Source organism: Podarcis erhardii, assembly GCF_964252035.2.
Source record: "Podarcis erhardii genome assembly, chromosome: 2".
NCBI classification, from domain to species: domain Eukaryota; kingdom Metazoa; phylum Chordata; class Lepidosauria; order Squamata; family Lacertidae; genus Podarcis; species Podarcis erhardii.
This window is the reverse complement of record NC_138498.1, coordinates 25380871-25398053: the sequence shown is the minus strand read 5'-3', so window position 1 is coordinate 25398053 and position 17183 is coordinate 25380871. Positions and strand designations below refer to the sequence as shown.

The 17183-nt window shown below is 45.5% G+C and overlaps 1 protein-coding gene across 4 annotated transcripts in view; it reads right to left on the bottom strand.

Annotated features, from left to right (window-relative positions):
• The window catches only part of LOC309334860 (ABC-type organic anion transporter ABCA8-like), a 107669-nt gene that overhangs the window by 66504 nt on the left and 23982 nt on the right, over nt 1-17183 (bottom strand). For 2 of the 4 annotated variants that reach the window (XM_081849503.1, XM_081849505.1), the window contains 8 exons: nt 16427-16539; nt 11050-11260; nt 10161-10334; nt 9093-9193; nt 5876-6102; nt 4521-4659; nt 2177-2362; nt 393-525 (listed from right to left, as the gene is read on the bottom strand). In XM_081849503.1, coding sequence (XP_081705629.1) covers nt 393-525; nt 2177-2362; nt 4521-4659; nt 5876-6102; nt 9093-9193; nt 10161-10334; nt 11050-11260; nt 16427-16531 — 1276 coding nt within the window. In that variant the 5' untranslated portion in view covers nt 16532-16539. Of the gene's footprint in view, nt 1-392; nt 526-2176; nt 2363-4520; nt 4660-5875; nt 6103-9092; nt 9194-10160; nt 10335-11049; nt 11261-16426; nt 16615-17183 lie in introns of those variants that run through there. The other 2 variants (XR_014153297.1, XM_081849504.1) reach the window with 2 other exon arrangements.

Here is a 17183-nt window from a genome sequence, read left to right as displayed (position 1 = left end):
GAAATGCTGTTTACCTTCCCGCTGGAGCGGTACCTATTTATCTACTTGCACTTTGATGTGCTTTCGAACTGCTAGGTTGGCAGGAGCTGGGACTGAGCAATGGGAGCTCACCCCGTCACGGGGATTCGAACTGCTGACCTTCTGATCGGCAAGTCCTAGGCTCTGTGGTTTAACCCACAGCGCCACCCGCGTCCCTACCAAGAACATAAACCACTACTAAAGTCAACGGATGAGAGCGTCTGTGGGGAAGGAGGCAAGCCTTTCAGATATTTGCTTAGGGTTTTAAACACTAGTGGTGTGAAACATCTTCAACTGGGCCCAGAAACAAATGCAACCGATGCAGCTGTTTTAAAGCAGTAGTTATGCAGCCAGCACGCTTGTCGTATGCTTACCAGGTATGACCTTGTCAAAATACAGGGCCAGCAACATATATAAAGTACCGTCAAAAACCAGGATATATGTGCATGGTTCATGCATTAGGCTAGACAAGGTGAAGTTTCCTCCATATTTTTGAACATGGAGAATCTGTGGGGGGAAAGAACAACGTCTAAGTCCCCATGGGTCAAAACTGAAGGAAGAAAAGTTTGAAACAGAATTAGCCCCTCACTGCCTGCCTGTTGTTTAAAAGCTAGCCCCACGTAAGCAAAGCATGGGTCACAGTTAAGTAAAATAGAATAGAATACAGAGGAGCACCTGTTGTATCAGTACAGTCATACCTCAGGTTACAGATGCTTGAGGTTTTGTTTTTTCAGGTTGTGGACCGCTGAAACCCAGAAGTACTGGAACAGGTTACTTCTGGGTTTCGGTGGTCGTGCATGTGAAGAAGCGCTAAATCACGCTTTGTGCATGTGCAGAAGCACTGAATCGCAACCCGCGTGGGTTGTGAACGCTGCGGATTGCGAACATGCATCCTGCATGGATCACGTTTGCAACCTGAGCGTTCACTGTATACAGATTTCTATACATTCACTCTCAGAATACCTTAAGAGAGGCGAATGGAAAGGGGAGGGATTGCCCAACACACTTTCCTGCATAAAGGAAAGGGTAAGTGGGAGCTCTCCCCTCAGCTCTCCATGTGCAGAAGCCATCTGGACCAGAAGCTGGACCTTACTTCAGTACTGGTGACGGGACAACACCACTGCACCTGTGGGCAGCAGGTTAGTTTCGGAGGCACAGGGCATGTCATGTGGCACACACAGCAATGTCCTCCCCTGCTTTACACTGTGCATGGCAGCACTGGTGGAGGAAGAGGAGTGCTGGGGGAGCGCACCGCCCCTGGCAGCGCAATCCTGGTAGGGTGCCATCGCGGCTGCCCCCCTGCAGGAGACATGCCGCGCCCCCTGGGAGGCGTGCCAGCCCTGCCCCCACCAGCTCTCCACCCCCCCACCCCCCCAGTGCTGGAGCATGAAGCTCTGACACTGCATGGCAGGGCCAGCCCTGAAAAATGCCCATGCTACCATGATGGTTGGGATCTTTCTCCACCACAGGTGCCAACTCTATAGGGCTGAGGTTCCTTCAGACCCCCTTCCCAAGTCTGTTGGGATGGGGCTGAGCCCCCTCCCCCCCCCCCGTGCTAGGCCTCCTCCCACTATTGGCCTCCTCCAGGAGGTGTCACTAGGCAGGCTGAGCCACCCCGTTTTGCCCCCTGTTCCACCCTCCGCCTCAGCCCCAGGCTGAGGGAGAGGGAGAGGAAGCTGCAAGCCCCAGGGCTGAGGCAAGGGGCAGATGACGGCTACGCCTTTGCTGGGAAAGGGGGGGGGGGCATGGTTTCTACCATTACCCTGCTGAAGAGAGTCGTCAGGAAGGGTTAGGCTGTGCTGTGGCATTTGTTGCATCAGATACAGGGGCAAAGAAACAGATGCTCTGTGTGTGAATGTGACACACAGAGAGCAGGAAAAGAAATAAGGGGCTGCAGGCCAGCATGGTAGGGCAGGGTGGGGAGAACTGACAGGGTTTCACTTTCCTGTTTTTGAAAGGACAGAGCTGGCCCCCTGCCTCCATAGTCAGCCTCCTCCCAACCCAGTGTTCGTCACATGCACAACAGGCCCCACAATGTTGGGCACAGCTCGGCACCTCTGCTCTCCACTGAAAACATGTCTGAAAATCAGCTTCACCAAGGTTGCGGGGGGGGGGGTAGAATGTTGTTTTCCATTCCAAATAAAGCACAGCGCCCTACCTTTGACAGTTCAACACCAAAGGCGAAGGGGCAGAACACACTCAAAGTCCATTTCAAAGCTGCAGGAACTAAATTGATCAACAGAACAATGCTGATGGCTCCAAGAGTAAACATGAAGAGGAAGACAACAAATGAAGTGGTCTTAGGCTTCTTTAGGAGAGAACTGACCATGAAGCAGAAGCATATCTGAAAAACAGGAAACAACCAGTTAGCAGGAATTGAGTTCGAAACTATAGTGGTACCTCGGGTTAAGTACTTAATTCGTTCCGGAGGTCCGTTCTTAACCTGAAACTGTTCTTAACCTGAAGCACCACTTTAGCTAATGGAGCCTCCTGCTGCTGCCGTGCCGCCGGAGCACAATTTCTGTTCTCGTCCTGAAGCAAAGTTCTTAACCTGAAGCACTATTTCTGGGTTAGCGGAGTCTGTAACCTGAAGCGTATGTAACCCGAGTTACCACTGTAATTTAAAGAGATTGGATTGCTATCGAAGTAAGTCGTGCTTTGAGCAGACCCACTAAAATCAACAGACTTAAGTACCAGTATTTTTCGCTCTATAAGACGCACCCGACCATAAGACACACCTAGTTTTTAGAGGAGGAAAACAAGAAAAAAAAATATTCTGCATCTGAGGCCTCTCCCCTCCTTGTGCTATGCATTTGAGCGCTCCTGAGCCTTGCCAGGGGCTGCCGATGCCACAGCTGCTGCTGCTGCTTCCAGCACATCAAGGGGCTTGCGAGGAATAGAGCCAGGCAGCCGGCTTAGGCTGCAGCCGGGCTCTCAGGAAGGCTCAAGAGAAGCCCAAGGCAGCTGGGGAAAACAAGAGGAAGAAGAAGAGGAAGAGGAAGGAGGAGGGAGGATCAGGCTAAGGAGCCGCTGGTCCGCCCGCCCATAAGGCTCCCTTCCGTCCCTCATCCTGCTTCGCTGGGAAGGCAGCACAACAAGAGGCTTTGCACAGCTCTCCCTCTTGCTGTTCTGGCTTCTGGGATAGCTGCGCAGCCTGCATTCGCTCCATAAGACGCACACACATTTCCCCTTACTTTTTAGGAGGGAAAAGGTGTGTCTTATGGAGCGAAAAATACGGTAAATTGGTGGTCAAATGGCAAATGCAATTCAATGTAAACAAGTGAAACTGATACGTGTCTGGTGGGGGCATATTAATTTTATATATATGCTCATTAGGTTAATCATGACTAATCCCATTTGCCAGTAACCTCCACAATCTGTTACATGGGGAGGTTGTGCACAAAGGGCTACAGGGTGGAGGAGAGGAAGTCCCATTACACAGGCAGATATCTACTCATGCAGTGTTGGATGTCACTTGAAACCTGTCCATATTTTTTATTTTATTTTAAATTTTAAAATAATGTTAAGAGATACAAACAGAGAGCAAGCAGGGCAAGTTCTTCACCAACTGCCTTCTTCAAACACAGGACCATTTCCCCAAAAGGGAATACAGTGGTGCCTCGCAAGACGAAAATAATCCGTTCCGCGAGTCTCTTCGTCTAGCGGTTTTATCGTCTTGCGAAGCATTCGTCTTGCGGGGCACCACTGTATTTAAACCTTTCTTATCCTGAGCCATTGTTGGCATAGTGCCTCAAGAAGAGGACTAAATGATTTCTTTGCCCCATAGCATCTCCGAATTCCTTCCAACAATCCTCAGAAGGATGTTTGGTGGTGGTATTGTTTAAAAAAGATAAAATCTGGAAAAAGGCACAGTTGGCTTATCCTAAGTTTCTTTCCAACTGTGTACAGAGGGCATCCTTACTCAGAGGACAAACCACAATCAAAATGTAGGAGAAAATGTTACAGTGGTATCTCTGGTTATGAACTTGATTCGTTCCGGAGGTCCGTTCTTAACCTGAAACCATTCTTAACCTGAGGTACCACTTTAGCTAATGGGGCCTCCCACTGCGGATGCGCTACCGGCATGCGATTTCTGTTCTCATCCTGAGGTAAAGTTTTTAACCCGAGGTACTACTTCTGGGTTAGCAGAGTCTGTAACCCGAAGTGTTTGTAACCCGAGGTGTTTGTAACCCGAGGTACCACTGTATTTGGAATGTGACAGCTAGCATTCTGCTGGCTTAACTGCAGCCAGGCCTGTGTCTGAAGCATGGGGCCAGAGTCTTGTTTCCCCCATAAAGTTCCTGGTTGGCTGGGAGGCATGAGATGTTCTTGGCATGACAACGTAAGTCTGGCAGGATCCTGGCAGGGAGCCCCTGGCCAGCTTAACCCTCCAAGGCCTGGGGCAAAGTACTCAGCTGCCCACCACCTGCACAGGCCTGACTGCTGCCACACACCCCCACCCCCGAATTAAGTACCTTATAGAATAAAATTCACATACTCACACATGATATGCCATAAAGGAAGAGCAGAAGGAATACTGCAGGAAAGGTGCTTGCAGTCAAATAGGAAATCATCAACGGAAATGCCAACAGACAGGACAAAATCGCAACATACACAGCATACAGCAGACCCCAGGATAGCCTATGATGGAAAAATCCTGTTAGTCTTCTTGACAATTTGAACTCTGGCACGTGATTGGGATAAAGGCTATGCAGAATGAAAGAGGACAAAGACGACACTCAAAGGTGCGTAAGTGAGAAATTTGACATAGAAGCATCCATGGAAGTTTTGTTTTATGACTGGAAGGGATCAAATGGTGTTTTTTTAAACTTTTATTGATAAATACAATACTTACAAACACAAAACACAAAACAAACTTATTATACACACATACATACACCTCTCAACTTAGATTACAAAAAAAGAAAACAAACAAACAAACTAAACATGCAAACATAAATCTTGACTTCCCTCCACCTCTGTGTGGCTTCCTTCATTTCTTTTCTTCTTTTCGCTGTGTTATCAATATTATTTTTGACTATCTCATCTTATACCCATTTCTTCTTAATTTTTTACTCTATAAGTTTCATTCATTGCATATTGATATATTAATACCAGAACAATGTTTTTTGATGTATTCCTTCACGCAAGTCCACTCCTCAGTTTTTGGTCTGATTGGCCTCTTACCACTGCTTTAAGTCTTGCTGATTCTATGTACAGTGGTACCTCTGATTATGTACTTAATTTGTTCTGGAGGTCCGTTTTTAACCTGAAACTGTTCTTAACCTGAAGCACCACTTTAGCTAATGGGGCCTCCTGCTGCTGCTGCACCGCCGGAGCACGATTTCTGTTCTCATCCTGAAGCAAAGTTCTTAACCTGAAGCACTATTTCTGGGTTAGCAGAGTCTGTAACCTGAAGCGTATGTAACTTGAAGCGTATGCAACCTGAGGTACCACTGTATTCACAAAATCTTATTTGCCATTCTCTTACTGAGGGAATTTTTTTCTCCTGGAAGGGATCAAATGTTTAGGCAGATGGAACCATGCTCTTCACCCTTGCTAATGGCAGCTGATGATGTAGAGTAAGAAAGGGGAAATAAATAACCCAATGGCAACATAGCCAAGGTAGGAGTACCAGAAGATTATGCTGAGGGAAAATAACTCAGGTTCCCATTTGAAGCAGCACCTCCATGTTCAGTGTTGTCTAATGACCTAAGAGTGCCCAAGGTGGTAACATTTCCAGTCCAATCTCTATTATGATTAAGGAACTATAGTCTAAAATACAAAAACTCAGATCTAGGGGCCTCGTATCATTCTTTTATCCTTTTTCTCATAGGAAGCCAATCCCATAGCTCACCAGAATGCTGTGTCTCGTAGCCCCATTGTCTTCATCATCTCCTTCAATTTCCGTTTTTCTCCTGAAACATTTTGTGACAAGAAGTACAAAAATGGAGAGAAGCACAAGACTGTAGCCAGAAAGGTCAGGTTGTTTGCTAAGCTATCTGACGGAGTAAGAGAAGACGATCTCATACGGATACCACCAATAGATTTCATTTCGTTCCAAACAGAATGATTGGTGATCAGCTAAAAATTAAAATTAAGAAGGCAACAGTGTTAGGAAAAAGTCATTGAACAATTCCATAACAGTTCTGGAGTATTTCACAATTCTCATTGCCACATGAACCTGTTGCTTATCCCCGTTTTGCAGACATAGGTCAATGGCAAAAAGGTCTTCACATGTCGCCACTCTGGGTGGCTTCCAACAAATTATTAAACCACAGTATTACCAAGAAGGCCCTCTGTAATCTCACTTCTTGCCAGTGATTTTTTTCCTTAAAAAATGTTTAGGGGTACTCTCATTTTGACTCAAGAAAATCACCATTTTATATTTCAAATCGGGGAAAATAAATACAGTAAATGGACAAAAGTACAAAGATTCACAAAATGTTTAGGGGTATGCATAGCCTTGCATCCCCCCCCCCCGAAAAAAGCACTGCTTCTTGTAATGAGGGAATCAGTCTCACACCAAGATGGGTTGCAGAAATCTGGCCGCAGCTCTCTCTAGAAGCTGCTGCAGCCCAACATTTTATTGTGAGCAGAAGAAAGATACAAATTCAAGGAGAAAACTTTGCCTCAGTCAGCAGATAAAAGACAATACAATATAGTCTCATGTTCTCACACCAGACCACGCAGTTGATCATGTTATACTACGTGGACCAATCATTGGATGGCATGAGCTGTCCACGCGCTGCTCATGCTTCCAAGCAATGCTTTCTGCTATGAAATCATCCTTGCAATAATAAACTTTTGCCCATGCTCTTATGGACAAATGACCATATTCCCACACTTGGGCAGTCACAAATCTAAAGGCCTTGTGACAGAGAGCCCAGCTTAATAAAACTATAAGGGACTCCTGGAGAGCAGGCTGAGCACTTGCAGCTGGGCCTGGGTGAAGTTTGTCAGACTAGACCAGTGTTTCCCAAAGTGGGCAATACTGTTAGGTTGTGGGTGAACATATCAGATGACACAGCGATTCTTCAAACAGCTCTTGTTTATTCACAGGCCAGGACAGAACTGAACTGAAGGGTTCAGTCAGCCTGCTTATATAGAATTTCAGTACAATGTAACTGTAACAATTTTCTAAAACTATCCAATCACTGAACGTCACTTTCGATCCCTTATTTGCATAACTATCTACAGTATCCCCTTGCTGGCCCAGGGTGAGAACTTCAGTATATAACAAATACCACCCCCTGGGGGGCACTGGGACGATCCAGGGGGGCAGTAGAAGCCTCTGGTGCAATTGGGGGGGGTATTGAATAAAAATAAGGGAGCAGTGGAAGCATAAAGAAATAAGAGGAGAAAATTATGAAAAACCATTCATGCATGTTTCATCTGTTGTGCAATGATGCATATCGCCAGGTTGGGCACAGTTGTGGGGTGGCAACAATGCCTCCCCTGGATCCGGTGGTTGTGCTGGAGGCAAGGGGTTTTCCCAGGCTTCAGTGAACCCTTTTCAGCTTCACCCAGGCCCAGGAAGTGGATCGCAGCTTGCTTGCTTGCCTATTTATAACGTCAAGCTTCAAGGTGTCTTATTTACAACAGCATCTTTCTTTACTGTGTTGTAGGACTTAGGTAGAAATATAGATGCATAAAAGAAGGCAAGTTTATCACTGCATCTTTCTGTTTGTTTGATTAAAGATGGCAAATTTCCAGGGGGCAGTAGGCCAAATACGTTTGGGACCCTCTGGACTAGACTATATAAGCCTCAGGGATGGAGGACCTATGACCCTTGAGATGTTGCTGAATTCCAGCTCCTGTCTTCCCTCATCGTTAGCCATGCAGGGCTGATACAAGTTGGAAGCTAACAACAATCAGTGGACCACAGATTCCCCATCACTGACTCAGCTGAGGTCTGGGAGCTGCTAAAACAATTTGTGTCTTTCATTTCCCAGATGCTTGTGAAATGTGTGTTTCACTTAATCTGCCCTACCTTGTTATGAGGGGATGTGGGTGGCGCTGTGGGTTAAACTACAGAGCCTAGGACTTGCCAAACAGAAGGTCGGCGGTTCGAATCCCCGCGACGGGGTGAGCTCCCGTTGCTCGGTCCCTGCTCCTGCCAACCTAGCAATTCGAAAGCACATCAAAGTGCAAGTAGATAAATAGGTACTGCTCCGGCGGGAAGGTAAACGGCGTTTCCGTGCGCTGCTGTGGTTTGTCAGAAGTGGCTTAGTCATGCTGGCCACTTGACCCAGAAGCTGTACGCCAGCTCCCTTGGCCAATAAAGCAACCCCAGAGTTGGCCATGACTGGACCTAATGGTCAGGGGTCTCTTTACCTTTACCTTACTGTTTACATGTAGGCTCCATTAAAAAACAAACAACCCCCCCCCCAAGAATTGAGAAGGTGGGCTTGAAAGAAATCAACTCCCAGCCCTGGGGGTGCATGGACTATTGGGGAGAAGCGGCTTAGTCATGCTGGCCACATGACCTGGAAGCTGTACGCCGGCTCCCTCAGCCAATAAAGCGAGATGAGCACTGCAAGCCCAGAGTCGGTCACAACTGGACCTAATGGTCAGGGGTCCCTTTACCTTTACCTTTTTTACCTTGTTATGAACTATTGCTTGTTTCTGGATTGAGATTTCCCTTGTGTTTCTGATCCCAGTGTCCTTTCAACCTGGTTCTTGATGGGATTACGCCACCCTTTCCCTGAAAATTGAGACTCACCTGGCCTGATCAGACACCTTCCTGATGGTGAATATGCAAGAGGGAAAGTAAACAGTTTTTAATGGTACTCAAGTGTATAGTTGCTACTCATTTATTAATGCACAGTCCAGATGTGTATCTTCAAGTGTGTACTTGTGTTGCAGAGGGTCTATTTCCCCATATATATACAGAAAGCTGGAGCCTGGAGCTGTTGTATTGTCAAGGAAGCAACTCAGACTTAAGGCTGGGCTTGGGTTAACTTTGTTGTCAGACTTCCACATTTTTATATTACATTTAATATATATCTTGATAGGGAGACTAATATGATACAGCAGTGTAATGCCTCAAATAATAAAATAACGCTACTTACTTCAATAAGAGCACTGTCAATGCTGGACTGCAGTGATAGAAATCCTTGAAACCAGTATTTTGGATTTTTACAATAGTCTGATGTATAGTTGTAACAGTAATCTACAAGCAAGAAGAAGAAGATGTGGACAGTGTGTTATATGCACATTCTATTAGGTTCCCTACAGTCAGGGAAGCATTGAAAATGTAATTAAACCAGACTTCAGAAGGGAATATCAAATGTTCTAAAAGATTCTTTGCTCGGTAAATCCTATGAAAGGTCTGAAGGAACATAATTTAAAAGCTTTCCAAAAGTATCCTAATCTGAAATTTTCTTCGGATTTTGACGTTCTGAATTATCTGGTCTCATTTCTGAAGTAGGACATATACGTTAGAAATGCTTTATCACCTCCTATTCCACAGGATTCTGGCCTAAAAGTTATGCATGCTCAGAGCAGGGACAGAGGAGAGGAGCAGGTAGATGAATATGTGTGCATGACTACTTCAAATATATTCCTACATGAAGAAAAAGGAGCAGAAGGATTTAATTACTTATAGGTCTATGTATAGGGACACGGGTGGCACTGTGGGTTAAACCACAGAGCCTAGGACTTGCCGATCTGAAGGTTGGAGGTTCGAATCCCCGTGACGGGGTGAGCTTCCGTTGCTCAGTCCCTGCTCCTGCCAACCTAGCAGTTCGAAAGCACGTCAAAGTGCAAGTAGATAAATACCGGTAGGTACCGCTCCGTTGGGAAGGTAAACGGCATTTCCGTGCGCTGCTCTGGTTTGCCAGAAGCGGCTTAGTCATGCTGGCCACATGACCCGGAAGCTGTATAACAGTAATCGGCCAGTAAAGCGAGATGAACGCCGCAACCCCAGAGTCGTCCGCAACTGGACCTAATGGTCAGGGGTCCCTTTACCTGTACCTTTAGGTCTATGTATAGGATAGATATGCAGCTGTCCATTCTACATTAAAAGATTACTCATCTTTATTATCTTAATATGTGGGTCCAGCTTTGCACCCGATTGCACAGTACACCTATGAATATCTAAGAAATGAAATGTAAATACAAAGGCATATTGGATTTACCGATTTCTTCAACATTAGCGCTTGGAGAAACCACTCTAGGATAAGAAAATCTGAGTCGATAAGAAGTGTCGTCCTGAAAAATAACTCCAACATATTCATAGTCATCATCATCATACTCATTCTTTTGCGCGGCTTCCATTGCATTTTCATCTTCTACCGATTCTACTCTTATACCTTTAGTTAAAAAAAATTGCAGTTACTATATGAGCCTCCATACAGAGAGACGAGTGAGAGAAATGGCTTCTTGTGTAGAGGCTGCAAGCAATTCAAGTGTATCATTATGACATGGGCATCTCACAAGATTATAGAGCTTAGGACAAACTCGGTGCTCCATATGTTTTGGGACTGCAACTCCCATGAACCCTAGCTAACAGGACCAGTGGTCAGGAATGATGGGAATTGTAGGCCCAAAACATCTGGACGGCCGAATTTGCCTATGCCTCGCTTAGGATGAGGAAACCACAGACAACTTTGCATGCTGCAATCTCACTCCCTAACCACCTCCCTCTTGCATGCCTGTGGGAAGTTGCCAAAGTTACCCACTCCCCCCCCCAAAGGTGCAGCCAGGGCAGGCCAAAACACTGGGGTTCCCTGGTGGTCCCTGGTCCCCAGTTGAAGAAACACTGTTCTGCTGTTGACAGATGGCTTGATTCCTCAGAAGAGGTCTCAATCCTGCCTGAAAAGGGCTGTTTGACAGGGGAACCCTCTGCTTTATTCACTCTGGGGGGACAAAAGGGTACTCTGCACATGGACAAAGACACTCATTATTTGCCTATCTCTTCTAGATCACACTCCTGTCATAGAAAACAACCTCCAGAGCTCATCCATTTTCAACTTAAGCCTTACTAAAGAAATAACGTACCAAAATGTTTTAATAGATAGTATATACCTTTCATGACAGAGGTGGTTTTTACTTTTTCCATGATTTCCATTGCCATCTTTGTTCTTGGAGTATACAGGATTCTAAGTTCTGTATAATTGAAGGAAGGATCATCTAGTTGACCAAGGAATGCCTGAGGTATTTCATGAGCTGGCTCAGAGAATATCCATGCTGTTGTTAGGTAAAATGTGAGGAGGAGAACCAACACCGAGAACCACTCCTAGAAATAACAAACAAGTCACTGACTAGAACAATACATTGGATGTTTTAAGCTATGAGAATGTTTTTATTCCTATGGGTTCCTATGGTTCCATATATAAAGTTAAAGGTAAAGGTAAAGGACCCCTGGATGGTTAAGTCCAGTGAAAGGCGACTATGGGGTTGCAGCGCTGATCTCGCTTTCAGGCCGAGGGAGCCGGCATTTGTCCACAGACAGTTTTCCGGGTCATGTGGCCAGCATGACTAAACCGCTACTGGCAAAACCAGAGCAGTGCACGGAAACGCTGTTCACCTTCCCGCCGCAGCAGTACCTGTTTATCTACTTGCACTAGTATGCTTTTGAACTGCTAGGTTGGCAGGAGCTGGGACAGAGCAATGGGAGCTCACCCCGTCGCGGGGATTTGAACCACCGACCTTCCGATCAGCAAACCCAAGAGGCTCAGTTGTTGTTTAGACCACAGCGCCACCTGCATCCCCATTTCCATATATAGTGGAAAGGGGATGAAGGAATGCCCCATGTCCCTGTTGAACACAAGCATTCTTGTACACATGTGCACGAATAGGCACATATCTATAACCTCCACAAATAGATTGGATTTGCCCATAAAGGTGGGGTCACTCCTTGAAGAGCTAGAAAAATGGAGCTGAAGCTTTTTCTGCTCGGAAAAGCATGGGCAAACGTCTGCACAGAAAACATGTGAAACATGGGCACCTTTGTCCTACACCTTTGTTCCAGAGAAAGCGTTATGGGCCTCCAATACCTCCCTTGCATTGCTAGGGAAAATTGTGATCTTTTGGGCTCCATGTCAGCTCCTCAGGTGAGCCTCCCTGGGGAGGGTCTTCTACAAGTGGGCAGCCACTGCAGAAAGGGCTTGTTCTCATACTGCCGCCCTTCAGACCTCTTGAGACACACAAAGACAGGCCTCAAATGATGATCACAGGGTCCGGGTCAGTTCACATGGGGAGAGGCACTCCTTGAGGTATTGCGGTCTTGAGCCATATAAAACTTTTACAGGTCAAAACCAGCACTTTGAATTGGGCCCAGAAACTAATTGGCAGCCAGAGCAGTTGGGCCAGGAATGGCTTTCTATGCTGAAACCTTCTTGCCCCAATGAGCCACTGAATTCTGAACCAACTTCAGAAGCAGCCCCAGGTATAACATATTGCAGTAATCTAACCTAGAGCAGAGACAACAGAAGTTAGGCTATCCTGGTCAGATAGGCCATCAACCGAAGCTGATGGAAGGCACCCCATGCCACTAAGACCGCCTGAGCCTCAGGTGACAGCAGTGGATCCTCAAGCTGTGTACCTGCTCCTTCAGAGGATGTATAGTTCCATCAAGAGCAGGAAGCCTCCCATTCATCTAATCTAAGGAACCACCCACTAACAGTGCCTCAGTCTTATCTGGATTGAGCCTCAGTAATCCAGTCTATTACCAAAGCAAGGCACTAGTCCAGCACTTCTACTGCCTCACCTGCAGATGTAAAGGGGAAGTATAGCTGTGTGGTTCTGACTGTTTTAAAATGACCATTACAGATCTTCCTGTTTGATTAATCCTAGTTTTCCTAGACTCAAGCAAGCCTTTACAGCTCTCAGTTTCCAGATGTTTTCATTGGCTATGACTGACGGCCAAGATTATCAGATTTTCCCGGCGTAGCATAGATGTATTTGGGGGAATATGTGGATAGAAGATCTTCCACACTACATTTTATTTTGTCCTTTGTACCTGGAACTGCATTTTAAATGTGTAGAATTTATTGGGATTACATTCAAAATCCATCAAAGAAAAGATTTGTTTTCTGTTGGCAGACCTTTTAATGACTTATAAGGTATCTCTTTTTTTTTGTACTGACTTCCGTAAGGATCTGGGTGAAAGAGTTTTCAAGGCACAATGATGCTCTGATATTTATTTGATTACTCATACTTGTTTTTCCTAATCCTTTGATGTTGCCTGTTTGTTTTTTTAAAAAAGCTTTTAAAAAATCTATTTTATATAAGTAGTATTTGCAGTATTTGCATACCATTGAACTTGTCTGATTTTTGGAAAGGCCTTTGCTTGTGTGAAATACAAGCCTGACTTGAATTGGAGCCATGGTGGTGTATTCCAAAATCAACTTACTACACTTATGTAACCCCTTAAAAATTCTGCCAACTTTTTGCTTTTCCAGCCAGGATAGTTTAAGGAGAGAAATACCTCTCCCCCCATCTTTTTTTTTTTTTTTTTTTTTTGGCAAAAGCACAATTAGAATCATGTCTTTTAAATGTAAGAATATATTGACAGTGCTTATCACAGTAGCAATGCTATACTGAACAGAGCTTTATCATTACAGTGGTACCTCGGGTTACAGACGCTTCAGGTTACAGACACTTCAGGTTACAGACTCTGCTAACTCAGAAATAGTACCTCGGGTTAAGAACTTTGCTTCAGGATGAGAACAGAAATCACGTGGTGGCGTGGCAGCAGCAGGAGGCCCCATTAGCTAAAGTGGTACCTCAGGTTAAGAATGGACTTCCAGAACGAATTAAGTTCTTAACCCGAGGTACCAGTGTAATAGCAAATTAAAACTAACAGGAAAAGAGGATGAAAGGGAGAAGTACTGCAGCTACCTTTAAGTTAAGAATTAAGTAAAGGTAAAGGGACCCCTGACCATTAGGTCCTGTTGTGGCCAACTCTGGGGTTGCGGCGCTCATCTCGCTTTATTGGCTGAGGGAGCCGGCGTTCAGCTTCCAGGTCATGTGGCCAGCATGACTAAGCCGTATCTGGCGAACCAGAGCAGCGCACGGAAATGCCGTTTACCTTCCCGCTGGAGCGGTACCTATTTATCTACTTGCACTTTGACGTGCTTTCAATCTGCTAGGTTGGCAGGAGCAGGGACTGAGCAACAGGAGCTCACCCCTGTCGCAGGGATTCGAACCGCCGACCTTCTGATTGGAAAGCCCTAGGCTCTGTGGCCACCCGCGTAAATATGATGTATTTATTGTTATTTTTAGGTTCGAAGTTATTGTATAAATATGTTATTAGTAGCTTTTTCTTTTAAGAGGCAGCAAAGTGGGAGAAAGGAGAAACAAACCAGAAGCGGAAGTTGGGGGGAGCCTGGGAGGGGAGGGGGGAGGGGGGAGGGATTGCATAGTAAATGTTATGAATGTGAGATGTGTGTAATGAATGAGAAAGAAAAATGAATTTAAAAAATTCAAAAAAGAAAAAAGTAAGAGGGAAGGGAGGAAGGCTGCTGGCAAAGCGGTGTGGCTCCCTCTCCACCCCACCCTGCCATGTGCAGCTTGCTCCACCCCCAATGGGCGGCTCACTCCACCCCCATGGGCATCTAACCCCCTGGGACACTCGCCACGGCGCCCCCCTGGGAATGCTTGTCCCTCCCTCCCTGGGACATTCGCCCCGCACCCGGGTGCACAGCATATGCTTGCATGGCTGTTTGTTGCAGCAGCCCTGGCTACAAGCTCCCCAGGGCAAATGGTGGCTCTAGGGCTGGCCAGGCACCTCTGTTTGGGGCAGGCAGGGCAGCTCAGAGACCAGGGGCGGTGGCGGCGGCTGCCTGGAGGACTCCCAAGAAGAGGGGAGAGGGGAGGAGCCTGAAGGAACACACCACAAAGGAGGGTGTTTGAAAAGGGGTGAGGGGCTGCAGGCAAGGGGTGACTTAACAGGGCTACAGAGGCTCGGAGCGCATTTCCCCCACCGGAGCCTCAAAAAGAATATAGTTGGTCAAGGGAGCCATGGACTAAAAACAGCTGAAAACCTCTGATATATGCTATGGCCCAGATTCATAGGATCCATTCAATTATCATAGGTGAACTTTTACCCAGTTACAGCAAATAGCCATACAGGTGTCTGTTTGTCTTTATGATTGATTATATTTTGTTGGACCGTTATTCGGTATAATAACAACAACAATATTAATATTAATAATTTATTATTTATACCCCACCCATCTGGTTGGGTTTCCCCAGCCACTCTGGGCGGCTTCCTACAAAATATTAAAATACAATGGTCTGTTAAACATTAAAAACTTCCCGAAACAGGGCTGCCTTCAGATGTCTTCTAAAAGTCTGGTAGTTGTTTTTCTCTTTGATATCTGATGGGAGGGTGTTCCACAGGGCGGGTGCCACTACCGAGAAGGCCTCTGCCTGGTTCCCTGTAGCTTTGCTTCTCGCAGTGAGGGAACTGCCAGAAGGCCCTCGGCACTGGACCTCAGTGTCCTGGCAGAACGATGGGGGTGGAGACGCTCCTTCAGGTATGCTGGGCCGAGGCTGTTTAGGGCTTTAAAGGTCAGCACCAACACTTTGAATTGTGCTTGGAAACATACTGGGAGCCAGTGTAGGTCTTTCAAGACCGGTGTTATATGGTCTCAGCGGCTGCCCCCAGTCACCAGTCTAGTTGCCGCATTCTTGATTAGTTGTAGTTTCTGGGTCACCTTCAAAGGTAGCCTCACGTAGAGTGCATTGCAGTAGTCCAAGCAGGAGATAACTAGAGCATGCACCACTCTGGCGAGACAGTCTGCGGGCAGATAGGATCTCAGCCTGTGTACCAGATGGAGCTGATAAACAGCAGCTCTGGACACAGAATTGACCTGTGCCTCCATGGACAACTGTGAGTCCAAAATGACTCCCAGGCTGCGCACCTGGTGCTTCAGGGGCACAGTTACCCCATTCAGGACCATCCTCCACACCCACCCGCCTACTGTCCCCCCAAAACAGTACTTCTGTTTTGTCAGGATTCAACCTCAATCTGTTAGCCGCCATCCATCCTTAATATGCTGATACTGATGCTGATAATATGTTGGGACATTGGGCCAAAAAGAGGTATATAGGTAAATGATAATAAAAGAAAAAAATAAGTGGACTATAATTTATCCTACTATTTCTTGCATGTTTATTAGAACATCCTTGGAATGATATGCACTGACAAATCAAATAAATTTTCTGCAATTAACATAGTAACTGAAAAGGCTAGTTCCTCATTGCAACTTTACGAGTGGCTTCTCCCCTTGACTTCACTGTAAAACAAAATGGCAATGGCAATGGCAATATAGCACACAAGTTAGCTGTTTGTATTCAGACGCTTAATCAATTTTCACAACTTAAAATTTTAAAAAAAGAACAGGAGAAGAAATGCTGAACATTTATTTCCCCTCGATTAGCAATTTTTACTTGCCTGAAAGCTTTGCATCCTCATCCTCCATTTCAGAATTATATTTTTCCACAAAAGTGCAATTGTCTGTTGATACACACTTCTATTCCTCTGGCGTTGTCCCTGCATTTTCAAGCCTGCTTAAAATGAAAAATAAGCCTGTTCAGTCAGAGGTTACTCTAGGCAAAGTGCGGCACTGGGCAAAGGAATAAATTGCAACACAACCCACCCTCCCACTTATTTGCACAATGTTCTGTGCGTATATTGATTTTCCTAGCTGGGTATGTGTAGATACCATGCAGAGTCCAGACTAGCCTCTCCCAACTTGGTGCTCTTCAGATATTTTGAACTACAACTCCCATTAGCCCCAAGGAGCATGGACAATGGTCAGGGATGAAAACATCATACTGGATATTGGGGGGGGGGAGGTTTGACAGGTTGGGTCCTCCATCATGGAGGGCACTTATTGTGGTGAGATCACCAGAAACTTTTTTTTTTTTTTTATAAATATTTATTAAAGTTTTTAAATATAAATGCACAAATAATAAACAGTCTTACTTCTATCACAGACATAATTTCATCACTTCTTTGGACTTCCTCACGTCTCCCGCTCCCATTTACATCGTTAAAAGTTTTTTCCAAACAAATTATCAACTTGTTTACAATCTCATGTCCACTCATTCAAATATAATCTAGCACTTCTTCCAAAAAATTTTATATTTTCTTTAGTCTCACTTATCATCAAATTTCAAATCTAATTTAGTGGTGGCCAGTTTTTTAT